The sequence below is a fragment of the Nymphalis io genome, chromosome Z (assembly GCF_905147045.1).
Source record: "Nymphalis io chromosome Z, ilAglIoxx1.1, whole genome shotgun sequence".
Taxonomy (NCBI): domain Eukaryota; kingdom Metazoa; phylum Arthropoda; class Insecta; order Lepidoptera; family Nymphalidae; genus Nymphalis; species Nymphalis io.
The window spans coordinates 17,212,734-17,234,016 of record NC_065918.1 but is presented as its reverse complement, the minus strand read 5'-3'; the positions used below and the strand labels follow the sequence as shown (position 1 = coordinate 17,234,016).

Genomic DNA, 21,283 nt, shown 5'->3' with positions numbered 1-21,283 from the left:
AAGTGGCATAACATCTTAATTCCCAAGGTTGGTGGCGCATTGGTGATGTAAGCGATGGTTAACCATTTCTTACAATACCAATGTCTATGGGCGTTGGTGACCACTTACCATCAGGTGGCCCATATGCTCGTCCGCCTTAATATTCTATAATAAAAAGACAACTTACTTTACAGTCGGCTTATTTGTCAGTCCGCCTAACTGAAAAAACTATAAATAAAAAATCGCTACGCATACGGCTTCCGAAATGTTTTTATAATTATTATTGCATAATTTATTCCCAACGGAACGAATACATCATCATATCTGTGTACCAGTGCATTTTGTAATTATGAACAAGTTATTTATGCAAATATCAAATTTGAAATTTAAACAAAAATAAACCTTACGGCTGGTATTGGGAAAATGTAACGAGTATTCTTAGTACTTGTAGTTGGCGCCGTGTTCGGGAAATTTTATAACATATTTCCCTTGCTTCCGTAATGTATAATAGACTAATGTATTAAACACATTACACTTTAACGATCTGCAAGATAACAGTTAATGAAGATAATTAAATTTTAAATGAAAACCCGGACCCCTTAACCTACTTCACGTCGACACGCAGAGAGGTCTCAGGTGTTCAAATCACAGACGGCAAAATATTTGAAACGTCTCTTCTTAATTAATTTCTATTGTTTCTCTAGCTCTTCTTTAACTGTTTGTTTACATTTTTTCTCGTCGTGATATGAATCCTTCAGTCCTCTGTTACGAGGATCATGATGTTGATGATATTGTCCTGCTTGATTTCGTTAACGGTGACAACCCTGACCGGTCATTACCTGCGTAAGTCGGAAGGTGACTCGTAGCTTAGACTAGACCAACTAGTCAGCGATCTTTTATTAAGTACTTTCAAGTATTTTACTAGTTTTATAATTAATTAAAATGTAGACTATTATCATATTAAAATTACATAGGAGGTAAGTTTTGTTTCTTTGTTCGTTTTTTCCAGTTTTACACAAAACTAACAAACCAGTTGATATGGAACTTTTATATTATTTATTTATTTGTAAAAGCACACTTACAACATATAAAGCATTTACAAATGAGTATATCTAATAGGCGTGCACATATTATATTATATACTTCCAGATTCAATCAAATTCAAATTAAAAGTAACTAAAAATCATCAGTATTTTTTTATATGTCAAAATTAAATTATAAATTAATGTCATTGTTATAACAAAAATCATTAAAAAATCGATTGGAGATATTATAATTTTTTTTTTAATTTTCTACACAAGCAACACAAGCAACTCTTTCAGTCAAATATGTTGGCTTAGGTATACGGTCTACGTCATCTTTGGCGCTCCCAGCTTTCTTGGTCTTTGCTAACGGTTCTATCAGTTTCTCTCGTCAGTCGGATATTAAGCTTTCCAAGTTCGACTGATGTTGTAGTGAAGGATCTTGCTGAGGCTAAGACAGCTTGGAACAGTTAAGACAGTTTCTTGCCCTGATAAAGTATTTCGCTCAGATATAGCTTGTCAGAAGCACTGGGATTCACCCCGTATTAAACTTACACACAATTTGCTCCTGTCCCAGTGTACTTCAGGTCCAGACCATGCAAGACTGCTAGCTGTATCTGAAAGAGAGTCAGGCCACTAGCTTCAGGCTCTCCCTTCTAAAAATCCTGGGACAGGACTTGATCGGGCAACGATGCCAAGGCAAATACTACTGGGAGAGGTTGCGGATGCGAAAAGGTCTGTTGGGCGGCCTATGCTCCGTTACAAAGATTGCGCTAAGCGTGATATGGTTGCGTTTAACATCCCTAGCAATCGATGGGAGAAACTGGTTGAGTGCCGTGCCAAGTGGCGACACCTTATTCACGAAGGGCAATCAAAGCATGACGATGCCTGGTTTGAATTACTAAAAGAAAAACGCACTAGGCGTCATGAGCGGGCTTCAAACCCCCGCCCATCTGGGGGCGCATACACTTGTCGGAAGTGCGGCCGAAGCATCCTCTCTCGCATTAGTCTCTTCAGTCATGAACGCAAGTGCCTTCGCGAGGCTGCTTAAATCAACTGTCAAAGATGCAGAGTCCTATATATATATATATATATATATATATATATATATATATATATATATATATATATATATATATATATATATATTTATATTTATATTCGTTACATAACAACAGTACCAAGGGAGCTTGTTTAGAGACTTTACGCAAGTAATATGAAATATTTTGTGGGTGTGAGTACTTCTGTGTGCTCTTGACGGAATTGAGATCACTATTCTCTCGAATATTTCTGAATTGGTTAACTTATTGTTAATAATTCTATTGTGTAGGAAGTTCAGTTCTAACATTTCGTGCCTGCTCCGAAGAAAAATCATATTAAATTTTCCAAACGTTCTTTGTTTAAATGTCGGTGTGAATACTCTCAATACGCTGAGAGTGTATGCTATACAGTGGATTCCACATAACACTGGCATACTCAAGACAGCTGCGCACTAATGAATTGTTCAAGAGTAATTTAGTTTTCCCTTAAAATTCTTGAGTGTTCCGCTTGATAAAAACAAGATTTTGAGCATTTTAGTAACCATGTTATCAACATGAGTTACGCAGGTTAAACGCCTGTTCTAGGGGGGGGGGGGGTTCACAGTACCCTGGGAACCATCCCTAGAGAATGGAGGCCCGCATAGGCGGGCCGGCCGTCAGAGCGCCCCGGGATCGCTTTCGCATGCTACCGTGGCGCTCTGACTGCCGGGGCATCCTCGTTAAGACGAAAAGGGTACCGCTGGTTTTTTAGTAAGTATTCCGATGTTCGGGGTGCACTCGTCGTCTTGGACGCCGGCGAGCCCCACATACCCTCCCACTGTTCCCGTGGGGGAAACGTGTAATGCGTTTTTCGAGCGTTAAAAACAAGGTTAAACGCCCGTCAATAGTGACCCCTCTTTAATTTGCGATAATTCTTGTAATATTTTATTTTCAATTGAGAAACTAGAAACAAGCGGTTTTTTCATTCGGGTAAAATTTATATGAAACCATTTGCCTACGTTAAGAATCATATTGTTGAGACAAAATGCAATAATACTAATGAGGTCGTATTGTATTGAATCTATGTCTGAATTGTATTTTACTATTTTGTACATTGTAAGATCGTCTGTAATTAATAAACAATATAATGCTTTATATTCTCAGTAATATCGTTTATAAAAACTACTATTCTATTCCATATTTGGGTCCTCTTTTGGACCCAAATGTAAGAGATCTTTCCGCCAAATATGACTGAAACCATCTAAGTGGAGTAGTTCCAAGGCGTACTGAAATAATTTATTAAGAAGTATTTATTTCTTACTATCTTTGTACTTTTCGGAGTCTTCTGAAGCTTGATTTACAAAAATAATACAAATTTTATTAGATTTATTAGACAGGACAGGAAAATTTATTTATAATATATGTATTTTTATATATTTCAAGAAATAACAAAAATTAATAAATATACTTCATAGGGATTGTACCCCTATCTCAACAATTTCTAATTTATTAAAGAAGAAGTATTTGATTGGTCAGCTTTGCACGTGTACAGTAAGGGAAGTCAAGAAAAACATATATAGATAGTGATTTTATTATAATCGGATAAATAGTTTAGGAACGCTCTACCCAGTCTATTCGGCAACGCAACTAAAATACCAATACTTCTTTTATAATATTTATTAGTGTTTACATTTTATATGGCGTTTGTTTGTTCCAATTCCAAAATATAATATTGAACAAGATGTTTTTTTCTGGTTTTACGCAAAACTACTAAATACTAAACCGGTTTTACAAATGTTACAAGATATTAAAATATACGCACGAAAAAATACGCAAGGTGTTTTATATGACGCATCACTACAGTAAAGGTAAGCATGTTGGTGGATGTTTGTTTTATATCTCATTGGTTAAAAATTTGCTCGGGGTAAATTTATTTAACCGAACCTTATTTACCGAAGTAAAGTAGGAACGAGCAGCTAGTAAAATAAATATTGAGAAGCGACAGTCAATATTTCATTCAAATTTGCTGATTGCTGTGAAGCTTAATACTAATCTTATTATTAGTACAAAGCCCGTAATTTTTTTACAATAAGTTTCGATTTAAACACAAACAATCAACAACTGCTTTTTTTTATATATGCGCCCGGATGGCAAATGACTCCACTCCACCTGATGGTAAGTGGTAGTAGAGTCCAAACGCGACGACGACCAGTACAGACGGGAAAAACGTTCTGCACTAGCCGCCTTCGCCTTGCCGGCCCGCAAGATGCCTCTTCACGCCTCGTTTGAAGGAACCCGGGTTGTAAGAGGACGGGAACACATGAGCTGGTAAGGAATTCCATTTTTTGGAAGTGCGACAAAGAAAGGAGTTGCCAAATTTCTTTGTTCGCGATGGAATTGATGTCACAGTTAGGCGGTGACATCGAGAACCAGCTCGCGTGGACTTAAGAAGGAAGGGGGAAGCAGGAATTAGAGAGAATAATTCCTCAGAGCACTTGCCGTGATACAGTCGATAAAAAGCGCTAAGCGCTGCTATCTCTCGACGCAATTGTAAAGGCTCGAGGGTGTTTGTGACCTTTACGTCGCCAATAATGCGGACCGCACGTCGCTGCAACTGGTCCAAGGCCTCCAGTAGGTACTTAGCGAAGCCATCCCAAAGGTGCGAGCAATATTCAACGCAAGACCGTACCAGTGTTTTGTATAACAGGCACAGTTATTGTGGCGCGAAAAAACGCCGCACCTTGTTCAGAACTTCCAGTTTCCGTGAAGCAGTTTTTATAATATCCTCGATGTAATCCCTTGGACTAAGGTCGCATCGAACGTCCATCCCCAGCATGGCGATTTTGCTTTGTATCACCAGCGGTGTGCCACTGAGGGAGGGAAGAGGAGAAAATAATGACTTTTTCGCTGTGAGAGCGCATACCTGTGTTTTCTTGTCATTAAACTCAACATGATTATCAGAACCCCATTTGGCAATGAGCTCTAACGTCCTATCGAGTTCAATGACGAGATTCTCCCGCCTCTCCTCAGTTTCCGCTCGCCCAGCCGCTGCGCGTTCGTGGTATCCACCATGCACTGTACTATCGTCTGCATAGCAATGTATGTATACAAGAGAGAGCATATCATTGATATTATATATATGAGAGCTTTTTTATAATAATAACTATAAGAGTTGATTCCAAATTATAAGAAAAAACTAAATGTGGTGTGGTCATGTAGACGAATCAAAATATCGCAAAATCCTTAGATAAGGTGACAAACTAAAGTGCATTTCTAAACTTGTATTTCTAGCTGATATAAAGTGACATAAATGCGTCGCAATCCTTAGCACTTCGTTAGGTACGGTAACGGTTGTTTCATTTTGCGGGCATGGTCTCCTTAGCGTCTACGTAGATTTATTTGAGCTGTCTTATTTTCGTGACGCACGCAGACACGATGCAACACAGAATACTTCATTGCTTTCAAATACCTTTTATTTTATTACATTCCTCAGTCAGTCTTCGTTCAATGGAATTTTATTAATTTGTAAGGGACAAACGTTTATGATAAAAAATCTTCTTAAATGTTTGTAAAAAGTAATATGGCTCAGTATTCTGAATACTGAGTTACCAGAGTTAACGAGTTATAAGAAACAAAGTACACTTATCTTTTCAATATTAAGAGAAGTTCTTATGTTGCATTCTTATAAAGAAATTAAACTACGATTTGTATCTGAGTAATTAAATTAATCATATAATTGCGTCTCGCCTCATATAAACTCTCACAAACTGATACTCTTATAAACTGTCGTGGTAGGTTTACAATATATGTTTGAGTTATTTGTCAACGCTATCATTTTTCCTTTTTAAACGGTTTTATTTAATATACGAGATCCGTCAACCGTACGTCAACCGCACGTGTAGCTTGTGTCCTATTCTTAGGTCCTAATTTAAAAAGTAAACAAGTATCAAGTAGATCAACCATTGACTTTTACTGCATTCATAAAATAAACGCCGATATTGAAAATACTTACAATTAATATTTTATAATTAGTAAGTTCAATAGATTCGCCAATTGTATGATAACTTTCAACATTGGTTTCCTTAGCTAATCTATAAAAAGATTGTCTGTTCTGAAGATATTACCGGTTCGAGTTTTGGTAATTCTCAATAACGAATTACGCTTTTTACTTAACCAATGATTTAAATAGTATAACACTTTACACAAAGGGTATACAAATAAAATGAGGTCACAGCTCGTTAATATTGAAATAGTGTTTTAATGATTATTTCCATAAATAATTAATGTTCTGACTTTAATTAAACCTTCCTTAAAACAACACAACGAACCTATTGCCTCAACATAAAACAAATACAATTAATTAAAATTGTCATTTGTACTTTAAAAATCATTAAAATGTAGTAAACTGTAAAAGTTTTATTTCACAACCAGTGTTTTACACTCGCGGCCGCACCAAGCGAGCGAGAGTAATTGGATACCTACGACCTTCTATGCAGTGATGTTACAGCGAGCCTCTATTATCGTTAATATGCGAGAACTGGACTTGCTCTTTTTTGATTATGGAAATGCTTTATTAAAGTAAAACGAATACCATTATGAGATAATTTTGTTTGTTTGATCTTGGTTTTCGCAGAAAGTTGTTATGAAACGAATCAAGAATTAATATTATATTTAGTGGAGTACCGGCTTAGAATAGTACTCCCCCAATCTCATCCCGTGGGTGTCGTAAGAGGCGACTGAGGGACGGGGAAAAGGGGGGATGGGCAGCAGCGTCCCCCCCATTAACAACTTAACCCCCCCCCCCCCCTACTACGCTCGCCAACACGCCTGCCCAGCGCGGCGAGTATGGGCAAACCCTCCTTAGTGGCAGATGCGCCCAAAAAAAGGCCCCCAGTTACCGGCAAGTCCGCTAGGCCCGACCAAGGTAGCAGTCGCGGTATCGGCAGAGCAGGGGGTGCTAAGAATCTCCGGTTCACGGCAGGCTACCATATAAAACGACTTAACATGGCAATGTACAATAGACGCTCGATGAGGCTGGACCATCACCTCGCCGAATTAGAAGTAGATTTAAGTCATATAAACTGGCATATACTGGGGTTATCTGAAGTCCGAAGACAGGGGGAGGACAAGATAACTCTAGAGTCCGGTAACTTAATCTACTTCCGCGAAGGTGATAACCTCTCCCAGGGTGGTGTCGGTTTTCTAGTCAAAAAGGATCTCATTAGCAGCATTGTGGAAATCAGTAGTGTGTCGAACCGGGTAGCGTACCTTGTCCTAAAACTTTCCGACAGGTACTCCCTGAAGGTCGTACAGGTATATGCGCCAACTTCGACATACTCTGATGATGTGGTCGAAGCGATATACGAGGACATCGCAAAGGCCCTCAACGACACCTCGAAGGCCCACTACAATGTTGTTATGGGAGACTTTAATGCTAAAGTGGGAGTACAAGATAGCGGTGAATCGAAAGTCGGACCTTACGGCTTGGGCTGCAGAAATCACAGGGGGCAAATGCTGGTAAACTTTCTCGAAGCGCAGGAGCTCTTTTCGATGAATTCTTTCTTTCAAAAGATGCCTCAGAGGAGGTGGACCTGGCGAAGCCCCGATAACGTGACAAGGAACGAGATAGACTTTATCATTTCGAATAAAAGGCACATATTTAGAGATGTTTCAGTGATCAATAGGTTTAATACCGGAAGTGATCACCGCTTGGTTCGAGGCACTCTAAATATCGACTTCAAAGCCGAAAGATCGAGAATGATGAGGTCTACTCTCCGACCTACCATGCTCCAAGCTGCTCAAGGCTCCGAAAAGTTCCAAATGGAACTTCAAAATCAATTCACCGCGTTGGAAACCGTAAGCAGCATTGATGAGAAAACCGACACGCTGGTAAAAATACTGCAAAACACATCCCGCAAGTGTTTTCCGCCACAGAGAAGAGACAACGCACCAAAACTCTCTGCTGAGACACTCGAGCTCATGAGAAAACGACAAGAACTACCATCGTTTTTGTCAGATAAGGCCTTAAACCGTTGTTCGGTTAAAAACGCTGACGCGACGCGATCTCCGATGCTCCAATACCCGTGCCATCAAGGCTGCGATTGAGCAAAATCGGGGATCGAAAGTGTTCGCTCGCAAGTTTGGGAGGCCGCGTCTGACAAAACTTAAAACTGAAAATGATGGGGTCGTTACCTCTAGGCCTGAGATTGTCGGAGAAGTAGAGAGGTTTTATGGGCAGTTGTTCTCTTCAAGATCGGATAAACCCGTGGGAATCAGTATTGATGACCAGCGGGGCGCGCTGCGCCCTTTCTCCGGTCGTTGACCTAGGAGAGATTAGGGCGGCTCTAGAACAGCTTAAAAACAACAAAACTCCGGGAGATGACGGAATCACAACAGAGTTGCTTAAGGCAGGCGGGACTCCGGTCCTGAAAGATCTAGCAAGCCTCTTTAATTCCGTCATCCAACATGGCAAGACCCCGGAAACGTGGAGCGGGAATGAGGTGGTACTGTTTTTCAAGAAAGATGATAAAACCCTCTTGAAAAACTACAGACCAATCTCCCTCCTGAGTCACGTGTATAAGCTGTTCTCAAGAGTCGTCACGAACCGTCTCGCCAGACGATTTGACGAGTTCCAGCCCCCAGAGCAAGCCGGCTTTCGATCACGCTTCAGCACCGTGGACCACATCCATACTGTTCGGCAGATTGTGCAGAAGACCGAAGAGTACAATCAGCCGCTGCGTATGGCATTTGTGGACAACGAGAAAGCCTTCGACTCCATCGAAACCTGGGCAGTGCTCGACTCATTGCAGAGATGTCATATCGACTGCAGATATATCGAGATACTGAGATTTCTGTACAACGCCGCTACAATGACTGTCCACATCCAAGACTGTAAGACGAAGGCGATCCAACTGCGCAGAGGGGTGAGACAAGAGTTGGGAAGACGTTTTCAAGACGCTGGATTGGACTGAGTATGGAGTCAATGTAAACGGCGAGTACATCTCACACCTTCGATTTGCCGACGATACCGTCATCATAGCAGAGTCGCTGGAACAACTCACCGTAATGCTGCGTAGCCTAGGTGAGTCTTCCCGGTGTGTCGGTCTCGGTATAAACTTGGACAAGACCAAGGTCATGTTCAATAGGCATGTCGTGCCGGGACCGATATACGTCGAGGGGAAACCTCTCGAAGTTGTTAGTGAATATACCTACCCAGGACAGATAATACAAGTCGGTAGGAACAACTTCGAGAAGGAAGCCGATCGTAGAATTCGCTTGGGATGGGCACCATTTGGCAACCTTCGTCATGTCCTCAAGTCGTCTATACCGCAATGTTTGAAGACGAAAGTCTTCAACCGTGTGCGTCTTACCTGCTATGACATACGGTGCCGAAACGTGGACACTAACTGCGGGACTAGTTCACAAATTCAAAGTTGCTCAGCGTGCTATGGAGCGAGCTATGCTCGGAGTATCTTTGAAGGATAAGATCAGAAATGAGATTATCCGGAAAAGAACCGGAGTCACCGACATAGCTTGCAAAATTAGCAGGCTGAAGTGGGAGTGGGCTGGTCACGTATGTCGTAGGACCGATGGCTGTTGGAGCAGATGAGTCCTAGAGTGGAGACCGCGAATCGGCAAGCGCAGCGTAGGGCGCCCTCCAGCCAGGTGGACCGACAACCTTAAGAAGGTGGCGGGCACCAACTGGATGCGGAAGGTGGAGGACAAGGAGCTTTGGCGCACCTTGGGAGAGGCCTATGTTCAGCAGTGGACAACGATTGGTTGTTGATTGATTTGATTATATTTAGTAAATTATAGACGTATTTAATTTCATCAATGCAGTTGAAGAGCGCGCTCGGTGTGGGCGGTGAGAGCGCTCGGCGAGGATCGCTATAATTGAGTATGACATTTCGTATGTCTTTGTTTTAAATAAATAATGTTTTACAAATATGGTAATTAGTACATTAAATTTAATGGGACTTGGTCGATAATCGCAGTCGTTTATCAGATTTGACGGTATGGAAGCTTAAGATAAGATTTAACCAGTGGTAAGGCTTCCCGCTGGGCTGTCTAGGTAGTTCATACCCGCTGACGCTTATTCTATCGTCAAAACTTTATATTGTTTGCTGTGCTTTGGTTTGAAATGTCACGGGAGCAAGAGTATTCACAGGCACAAGGGCCAAACATAGCAGACTCCATGGTTGGCATTGGCTTAAAATTCTCCGTTTCAGTTTTTATAGGCGATTTTGTCCACATACAAAATAGGTAGATAATTTTTATTCTTCCTAATTTTTTTTTAAAAAATAGCACCAACGTACATTAAAAATAAATTAGTTTTACGTCGGAGACCCGCAAATTAGTTTCGATTTAATCGCAATTTTAAATGTAGATTGTCAAAAATCTACCACCGGTTCCGAAATAAACACCTTGGACATGAGAAGAACCCTCCACAGGCCCCGCGGATTTTTTTTTATATTCAAATTTACAATAATAGTTTTTATACAATTATAAATTATATTTATTTCGACCTGCGGCCATCGTTACCAAGGTATGGAATTATCTAAAAAGTATTCGGTTTGTAGTCTAAAAACGTTCTTTAACGATTTCTTGAATTTAGATCTTAATAAAATGATTAATCTTATAGCCCTTTTCTGCGGAACACAAATTGTATGAAATAGTTAATTATTCCCCAGATTTAAAAAAGGCCTTATATAAATAACTTTAAGACTCCTCACAGGCTCTAAAAATTTGTCAGATTTATTAACAAAAAATATATTTTATTTTAATTCTGTTCATCGGCTTCGATTGTAAGTAGGAGAACCGAGTGTGTTCAACAGACGAGCTGATTTGCATAATATTTGCGACACAATCAATTCAATCGCCTTAGTTATTATAGTACTAATACAATTCAATGACGTCCTATATTTCGAAGACCTTGTTATATTTCCTACAGATAATATATATATTAAAATAATATATATATATTAAAATAATAATATATATAAAAAGCCAGTTGTAATATAATATGTTTTTATTATGATCTTATTAAGATGACTCCAGATAGAAAACCACTCGCCTTCTATACGAAATCGTAGAACATTATTTGAATATTTATCACTACACGTTGCGTAAAAAATATTCGTCGCTTATCGATATACAAAACTATTGCAAGGCCATATTTTAATAACTTTGCAATTGCTGAAAGGAAACGCAATCTATATGTTGATGAGTGCAGCATGCGTAAAACACGTCCCTCCATTATGACTGCAAACACAGAAAGCTATACGAGTACATCGTAAGCATCGGCCATTGTTATCGAACAGGGCCATGTTAACTGCAGCATAATAATAGTTTTATATTGACGTTTCAACATTATTCGATACGATTCTACTAAATCACTTAACTTAATCTTGGATTTGTATTTTGAATGACTGATACATAAATTAATAAATTCTAATTGTTGTACATTGGAAAAAGTTAGAATACAACTTGGTGAGTCTGTTCTGGAAAAACTATTGCCAGCAATAGGCGTTTTATGTCATTATATAAATTTAAAGGATCAATAATACAATCTGACTCTGAATGATTATTAATATATATATATAAATCTTTTTACTTTGTTGATTTCAGTTTGTAATAATGTACGAAGGTATGTTCTCAGAAGCACCTTCGCAATATGAAATGTATATAGTTTTGTTATGTTTACAATAGGTACTTGTATTTTCTTAGTATTTATATTCCAATGTGAAATGTTACCTTTAATACAATAGTATATGATAACTGGCAGTCGGGAATTCTACGAATAACTATGTTGTGTATTTATTTATTTAGAGCAGCAGCAGACATATCAAAATTACAATTAAAATAATATGTAACTCGTTAAATTACTACTAATAGCCGGTTATATGATCGTTTATTTTATAACATCACATCTAGAAAAACAGAAATATATAAAACATTAACGTGTTAGTGGATAATATTAAATTAAAATTAAAACGTAATGGCATCGACAATACCCGCCCGGCGTCAGCTCACACCCTCGCCGTCCAAAGAATACAATTAAAATCCATAAATATAAAAAGGAATAAAGAGCTCGTTATTATCGTTACATGATATTTGACGTCATAACTGTATCAATGTTAGGAATATGAGAAAATAACGTTCAGCCATCCGACGTCAGAATCTTGGAAACACTTTAGTGTATTATATTTCTTTTTGATCTATTGTTCGATGATTTTGTATAAACAATGGCGATTCTTGAAAAATTTTACAAATAACGAATTAAAGAAAGAATACTTTTTCTTTATTTTTTTCATGTCGTCCAATGTTTACTTGTTACTTATTGTATGTACTGTTACAAAATTAATTAAAACAAGATCAACTATTTTATGAAATTTTATTATTGTATTTATCACTTTATTTAAATCTTTGGAGCTCTCCGCCCGGGCCGGGACATTTACAACTATTAGGGCTATATGGAGTAGTAATCGTACACGCTCCTCTCCCGGTCCTCACCCGGTCGTTATTCAACGCTAATACATTTTGCTCTATAAACAATTTTCTAAAAGATTAAACGCTCCGTCTTATTGCCTCCGCTGGTGACATTGGTGGCTAGTTCATTTTTCGCCCAAAGAACCCGAATTGCGTTTCTACAAAATTTTCTGCAAAAACTGAAATATTTTTAAAAATATTAATTTATGAGAGAAACTTCAGAAAAGGAAAAATACGGTTTCTTAAATTACGACGGCAATGTTGCCTCTGAGCTAACATCAAGCTCGTGGTGGTGTCCTGGCTGGTTGGTGGCTTATTACATTAAACATGTACAAATATATAAAACCTAAACGTGCAGCTGACATACCTTTACAATTTCTCGAATTAAAGAAGAAGGTTCTAATTGTTCCATACAAGTTAAAACTTGATTTAACAATATTCTTAAATTACTATTTTATATTAAGGTGTATATTATAATTAAATAAAATGCTCAATCGATTAAAATGAATATTTGTGTCGGTAATACTAATAACAATATACTTACTATTGTTTTTTGAAGTGCGTGCAGTAACAATTAATCCTCAAATACATGCCAAAGAAGCAATGGCGAATGTTAAAACACTTTAAACATTTACTGAAGAGCATCCTTTTAACGGAATGTTCCGTCTACCCGAAGCGTTAAGGATTTTGATCTCAAACGAAGTTTCTAGAATTTTTATTTTAAATCATCTGATTTAATACGTACAAATACGTGCTTTTTGTGTTAAACAATATGTAATGTATTATTTTATGAATACTAACATAATATGAACTTAGTAAGTTTGTTATTTTTTCTTATGAAATATTTCATCTACGCTATTTACTTTAACTACAATAGTTAATTATTAGAATCTATTCTACTGTACTGATTTGTATTTTGTCAAACTCATATGTTTGATAAAATACAACGATGGAAGCTTCTTGTCATGTTTGATAACTTCCGCGGCAAGATCTTGCTAAGATTACTTCCGCTGAAAGTAGTTCGCTCCAAACAGCTGAATATAAAAATAATTTTTTGTCAGAAAAAGCCTAATACGGCGATGAGTTTTTAAAAACTTGATCGTAATATTAAAATGCAGTCGAAACTAAATACGAATGAGAAACGAATATAAATATTTATGTTTAATATGGGGTGATGCGGATTGATCCTTTTTTGTAACATACCGCATTAAAATAATACCCTTTTCATAGTCGTTTTATGTAATCCTTTATGTTAGACAGCCAGCGCATTTCGTAACCTTTGACATATAATGACAATCACGTCCCTACGCAAAAATAACATCACGCATACACAAAGTAACACTTAATATCGCTGCGTCTACGATATTAATTCTGTTGACACAAGACACACACAAACACACACACGACGACCGACGATTGTTTGTAGCGATTTGAGAATAACTCTCTATACTATCCAAATAACAATTTGGGCGAAGAACATTGTAAAACCTGAGTTTACGCTTCGCGTAGATATTCAATAACCACCGATACTAGAAAACGATATCTACGTCGCCATCAAATTAATATGTCTTATTATTCTTTGAATATAATAAAACTGATGGTCTTCTGTTTGTATAAGCAGATCTGACGATACTGCAGATCAATAGTTCGCGGTCGAGATACCTGGGGCAAACCATAAAAAAATTTGAAAATAAAAATTGTCAGTTTTACCGAATATAACTCCTCAATGCATAAAGCCTGGCATTGCGAGTTTATATTTTTTCGGTCGTGACAAGTTTCCCTATTCTCTACCCGATGGGTTAAGAGAGCAAGGGAAAGAATAGAGAATGCAACTGTGCTTGCGCACACACTGGAGCACTGTATACTATATTATCTCCTGCGCAGTAGAATATTCGCTGCCGTAGTCTAAATCGTTTAGGGGACATCATACAATCATACAACCATAAAGTATCCAAGTACGAAATGTATGTAATGATAAGATAAGTAGTATGCTCATAAGTGAGTGTTAAAATGAGTTTACGAAACGACGTGGCGCCGTGCAGTATGAGATTATCTATAGCGATATATTATAGGACACAAGTCTTGGACGCAGCCCTTCGTCGGTAGCGATAATATTAATACATATTTCAATGTTAATCAAAAATATATGTAACTAGCACGCACATGAAAAGTATATAAGTTAACGTCGCGGATAATGGAGTAAACCTGAAACATTGAAACCGGTTTCCGAGGAAGTTTTTCGAAAATCAACATTCCACCCTGGTTTCATTTTCGTTATAAATCCCCACGACATGTGCTACGCAAATTTCAGAGCGCCCCACCTCTCCCCGGTAAACACATTTATCTATCACGAACGTCGCCCCATGTAGCTCATCCAAAGCCCTTTTTATGTGCCGAAAGTCTATGCGCGGTAAGAGAGCTGTCTTGGAAAATTACACGCACAACTACACATTCAGTACTAGAGATCGTTTGTAGCTTTACATCTTCGACATTTAATATGTCCCTTGTATTTTATGTTCAGCCGCTTGTTATTTTTACGTTTCGACGAATTTCTTTATCTGGAATAACTTATAGTTCGCAAATTTTCGCCATTTCTATTTCTATTATTTGTTAATAACAAGTTTTTTTAATTAACAAAGAAATAGTGTACATGTGTGCGTAAAATTGATACGCTCGACGCCTCGGATACAGTGCACTGAACACCAGCAGTCCTCTTGTACGAGGCACAAAGGCTATTTAAGTGACGTATCGCAAAAGTAATCTCTGTTAATTACAAGTACTCGAGCCTTGCGCCGTGAACACGCGGCACTTGCACGTGAGGTCGTTTATAATTACAAATGTGATCTAAAGTCTATCTTTTGGATGGCTATGTGAAATCTCTCAGTGCTTGAAGTACTTATTAAGGTCTCGTTTATTTTTATAAGTGACTCAATAAAGATAACACAAAGTCGTTACAAACAAAATTCAAAATTAATAAAATCACTATTTACTTACTTTACAATGTTTAGTTGGAAATTTATATACAAAATATAGAGAAACCCTATAAATGCGTTGCAGAAAAGTGCCGATCATCAGGTCCTTGGGTTGTGTATATATCATATATATCTTATTTATACATAATTTGGAGATAAGGGCGATAAAATAAAACAAATAATTGAAACGCGTTTACGATCGATGGTAATGGATTTCGGTGGCGAATAAAAAGTAGGCGGTGAATTCGATGCACGTTTATCGATCGATTATTTATTAAGTAAATTAAGAAGTAGAGAGTGGAAACGAAAAATACCGTATCTGCACATCGTAATTACTGAAGCTGAACGTGGTGCAGAGCAAACCACAATCAAAGTGGAGTGTATGATGCAAATTGCAGCTGTCTGGCACCGCCTTTGATGAGAAATGTAGATCGAAGGCATTCTCTAATGACGCGTTTCGAAAACGGACATTTGCTCAATTGCCGAAATATATAATAAATGGATTTGTTATGATATATCAAGGAACAAATGATGAAAAATACTTATTATTTTTAGGGAAACATACAATGAGATGACACTGATAACATAATTATATACAATAGTTATACAGTAACAAATGTAATAATTATACAGTCACTAAAATTTAACAAAGACAAAACATACATAATATGACATAGGTTAAATGTATAGTAAATATTAATAGGCTTACATACTCAAGGCAAGCAAATAAGAATATGGCTATAGTGACAAATTTATAACATACTAAAAGATTAAATATCTTATAATATGTATAGGTCGGTACATCTATATATGAATTATTACGTTATATTTTTTGTCTTATTTATTTTATATTAAAAATAATTAATCATTTAATATATTTTTTAATAAGTTAATAATTAATTCATGTTTACAAACAGTTTATACGTGGATATGTCTGCTTTGTTTCGGCATAAAAATATATCTCTCATCAACAAAGCACTAAAAAAAAGTTCCCACAGACAGCCTCAATGACTCAGGAGGTACCAGTCTTCTAAATTACTACTTTTTATAAATATCTTGGAAAGTTTTCTCTGGCACCGAGGCGAGGCATGTATATTAATTATCTGCACAAGTACCGCCCCAGGGCTCTCGTTCTTTAAAAGGGTGCGCTACTGGACGCCTGTCTTATACTTTTAATAGTGCAAACAACGAGTGATTTTGTTTTGTTCCATTCGAATATTGATTTATTCACATTACAAAGTTGATTGGTTTATCTTTTATTTTATTGTTATTATTTTTTCTGTGTTATCGTACTGTTTGTTTCCCGAAAATTAAATAAATTACTATTAATTAGTATTACTGTTCTTTAAAGATGTGAAGAGCAGTGACTCTTACTGCTCCTCCGCGTCACCACTCACGAGTAAGTGTACCTCTTCGCATTCATTTGCCATTATTGCGAAGCGCTAACGAGTATACGCACAAGTAACTTATTTAATGCCAATTGTTTCGAATGCATTGTTAAAAGCTTAACGTTGCATAATTAAAATAAAAAGTAAAGTAGCTGTTCGCAATTGCGGGACAATTGGACTGCTGAGGCTTGCGACATAATTCCCCTGCGCTGCTCCAGTAACTCTTTCATGTATACTCGTGTGGCAGAATTTCATCCGGAACATTCGGTTTTCCTACCGACGTTTTCTTCCGTCTCCGTGCAGAATACATTATTGTAACAGTCGTTCATACGCGTTTTCCAGAAGTGAGAGTGACGTGAAATTTAAAGCTTTCATAATATAATACAAAATACACACGCGCACGAAAAATTAAATTTTACAAAATTTTAAATTTAAGCTGCACCTCTGCAAATCGTTCGATTGAACGAAATATATGTTTAACCACCAGAACAAATAAACGAGAGCAATATTCGTTTTAGGTATTAGGGAAACGGACTTTTAAAATGCAATGGTATATATTTTTTGGCGAGTTCGGCCGGTACATGTACTCGGTACTCGACCGAGACGATTATTGTAAATATTATTAATTTAAAAGTATTACTACCTTACTTCTGTCCATTCAATTTTCTGCTTATTATTTTCATTTGGGCCTTTCTGGATCCGTTATTCATTAATAACAAATAAAACCAGAAACACTTATTGATCAAAACTAAACTTGTAAGTTCAACTGAATCATCAAAACAGATCACCATCTGCGAATATTTCGCGTAACACACATACACAAATATGCGTTGACCCGTCTATTTGTAATTCGATTATAAACATACCTATTCAAATTTACTAAATATTGTGCGTCATGCGTACACACGGCCGTATATATATATTTATATATATATCAATGCAGAGATGGCCTAGTGGTTAGAACGCGTGAATCTTAACTGATGATCGTGGGTTCAAACCCCGGCAAGCACCACTGAAATTACATGTGCTTAATTTGTGTATATAATTCATCTTGTGCTTGACCGAGAATGAAAACATCGTGACGAAACCTGTATGTGTCTAATTTCACCGAAATTCTGCCACATGTGTATTCCCCGCATTGGAGCAGCGTTGTGGCCAATAAGCTCCTAACTTTCTCCTCAACAAGCTCGGAATATTTGATGTAAGTTAATATTAGCTTCAATCACTAAACACAAAGGAAACGAAGATTATTAAGTAGTATATTTTTTACAAAAGTAATCTAAACTGAAGGGGTTGTGTGTATTTATTGTATTAAATTAATTTCTTACGTTCATAAATATAGAGATTAAGTTTTCGTAGCCCTCGATACTTCGTCAGTGCCTTTGATGTCTCTCATGTCTCATTTACTCTTAGCGTTTTGACGTTTGAGTAGAATTTATCGGGATTTTCCGTATGTCTGTCTAGTGTTGGTATCACATGTCGCGTTTAGGTTCCGTTCAAGCTATTTGTCCGCTTGTGCAGACAGCTAAATGATATATTTTCCTTTGATAGAGTTAAATTTCTTAGCAAAACTTGATGAATAAGAGATTTATTTAAATAAGGCAAGATTCCGATGAAAGTATTACAAGGTGGTTGTTAAAAAAAAAAATTCATATATTTCGTATGACCCGACAAGGTTCCTCTTCGCTTCGTAGGAATGCTGAGGTGTCATCTGACTACACGTTTACGTCGCGCGTCGTCTTGCTTGAAATGATAAGAAGCATATTAAATTTCCGAACAATATATTTTCTCTTTTCGTGCATTGGTATAACAAGAAAAGCTTACATAAATTATTTGGGTTTTCTTTTTTTCGTCTGAGGGACTTTGAAACGAATTCAAATTACACTATAATCGTACATAAATGAATCTCAAGTAACTGGATGACCACAACCAAAAGGAATAGAGAAGCATCCCGCTAAAGCATTCAATCTGTTAATAACTAATGCATATACAATTCCCATGAAAGGATAAATGAGTTTCTCGTCGGTTCTTCTCGTAACATTGCATCCCGAACCGGTAGGTACTGGACATTATCTGGATTTTGTTGAAAAAAACAATCTGTATATATGTAATGTACGATAATTGTTGACATATAAGCTTAGATATCCTTTATATCTCAATGATTTTACTAAGTAAAGTAGGCGCGACGACAACATGGTCCTTGCTTTAGTTATCTCACTTAATCGCGTGATAACTGAAGCGCAGTGTGGAAGTAGCCTTACAAATGATTTCACGTTGTGGTCGCTTCCCTTGGCTTCATCGAAAAGGTGTCTTACGTACCTAAGTGAGTTATATGCGGTACTCATAAATAAAGCAAAACATATTCATGCACTATACGAATTTTCACTACGTTCATATTACTTATGTAATTTTATGTGTACAAAATCTATTTTTATATATTTTATGCTTTTCATGAGTTTTATTTCTCAAAGAAGAGTTTCTAATCGTTGTGTGAACTATCAACGAAATGATTTTCCATGCGCTGTTAATGTATGGATTACAATCCGTCAAAATTGTAAAGTTCTTTGCTTATAAAGACATTTTCTGTGAGATTCTTCGATCCCTTCTCAGAGCTACCAACCTCTATGACTAAAATATCGTCATACACAAAACACACGCGTCATATTCTTGCAGTAATCACTATTTCAAACTGTAATTAATTTCATAAATCGGGCAGATTTCAAAACTTTTTGCACTTTAGAAAGATCAGAAAAATCGTCCAATTAAAAATCTCTCGACGCTTATTGCTAAGTGTTGCGTCTGACGCCATTATGACCTATCAAGCATTTTTGTACCAAATAATTGTTCGGAATGAATGCGCTTCGCCGCCACTCTCGCGTCGCGAATTTTTGCCACGCGACTTCTTAGAATTGTGTAATGTGCCTGACATACTAACCCCGCATTGCGAACTCATAATTAAAGCTGTTCGGAACTCATTAACTTAAACTATATAAACGTAGGTTACAACAAACATGGCAAAGTGAATAAATTAGAAGAAGAAAAACGTCTAATGAGTTGGCTCGTAACGAGACTCGGTCGTGGTGGAGTTTTAAGCTTTGTATCCTGTGGGGGAAAGTTGAGAACAGTTTGCATGTCGGCAGATACGAGCTTCCAGCCGTTCTTCAACTACGTGGACATGCGCGCCCTTCTCGAGAACTTCTGCGTGTACCACGTGAACGCTCCGGGCCAGGAAGAGGGGGCTCCGACTCTGCCTGAAGAGTGAGTACTGCCTACAAAATTTCTTACATCTAGATGTTATGTTACAGCTTTGCGTTTTTAAAGAGTTTCTTGTTGTACAAGAAAAGAATATTTTTGATTTAATGTATTTTTATACTTGTATTATAGGTACCTGGACGACCGAACTTTGCTCGGCTTTTTTATATTTTTCGAAAATAATTCCTTTTTTTATATATACCATCTCTACGTAAAACAAAGTAAAATCTTATTTAAATAAAAACTTACTTAATTTAATTACTAATTATTGTAAGATAATCCAAACCGTGTGATGTGGATGTTCATTTATGAGGTAGTTAATAGTTTCTCAACGTCTTCATAATTAAGTTGTTTCAGCCATGTTTTAGTTTTGACTTTTAATTGATAGTTATTAATGTCCTTTATTTTTGAAAATTGATTTAATTTTTTATAAAATCTAGGTGCGAGACTGTTATATTGTTGCTGTGCAAATTTACTTTTAACATTATTGTAAGGAAATCGATCTTTTCTACTGAAATTAGTTGTGGGTAGGAGTGGGACAACTGTTTTATGGTATTTTTGTATACATAGGTGTACAAAAAGTTTTCTCACAGATAAAACATCCGCCTTTTCATAAACCTTTTTTGTTGAAAATCGAAATGGTAAATACATAATTAGTTTAAGTAGTGCTCGCTGGGCACGCTCAGCCGTTAACATACGGGATACGGGTCTTGGCAGCGGCGCCCCATGCACAAATACATACAATACGTTAGTGTACATTCTGCTAGAGCTTTATACGTTCTTATTAAGAGGGCAATATCCGCAACATGCCTGAGCGTTTTAAAAATGTATATTAATTTTCTTATTCTTTTGGAAACTGATGCTATGTGTTTATTCCAACTAAGCGTTTCATCTATAATTATACCCAAGTATTTGATGGTTGATACTCTAGATAAGCTTGTGCATGTACAATGGGGGCGTGATACGTTGTCGATTCTATTACATGGATATGTATGAGTGTACAACTTCGAGTCTTTTGGTTCTGATGCTTTAGTTTTACTGAAACAGATATACTTCGTCTTACTGGTATTAAGTGTACTCGTCTGTCGTCTGTCGTATCGTCGTCTGTTTTATTCGTCTTACTGGTAATAGGTTGTCTTCCAGCCAGGAAATAATAGTGGAAA

General features: G+C 37.1%; 1 protein-coding gene across 4 annotated transcripts in view; it reads left to right on the top strand.

Annotated features, from left to right (window-relative positions):
• The window catches only part of LOC126780362 (protein NDRG3), a 92,824-nt gene that overhangs the window by 30,854 nt on the left and 40,687 nt on the right, over positions 1–21,283 (top strand). For all 4 annotated transcript variants that reach the window (XM_050504807.1, XM_050504805.1, XM_050504809.1 and 1 more), the window contains one exon: positions 20,009–20,126. In XM_050504807.1, coding sequence (XP_050360764.1) covers positions 20,009–20,126 — 118 coding nt within the window. The remainder of the gene's footprint in view (positions 1–20,008; positions 20,127–21,283) is intronic.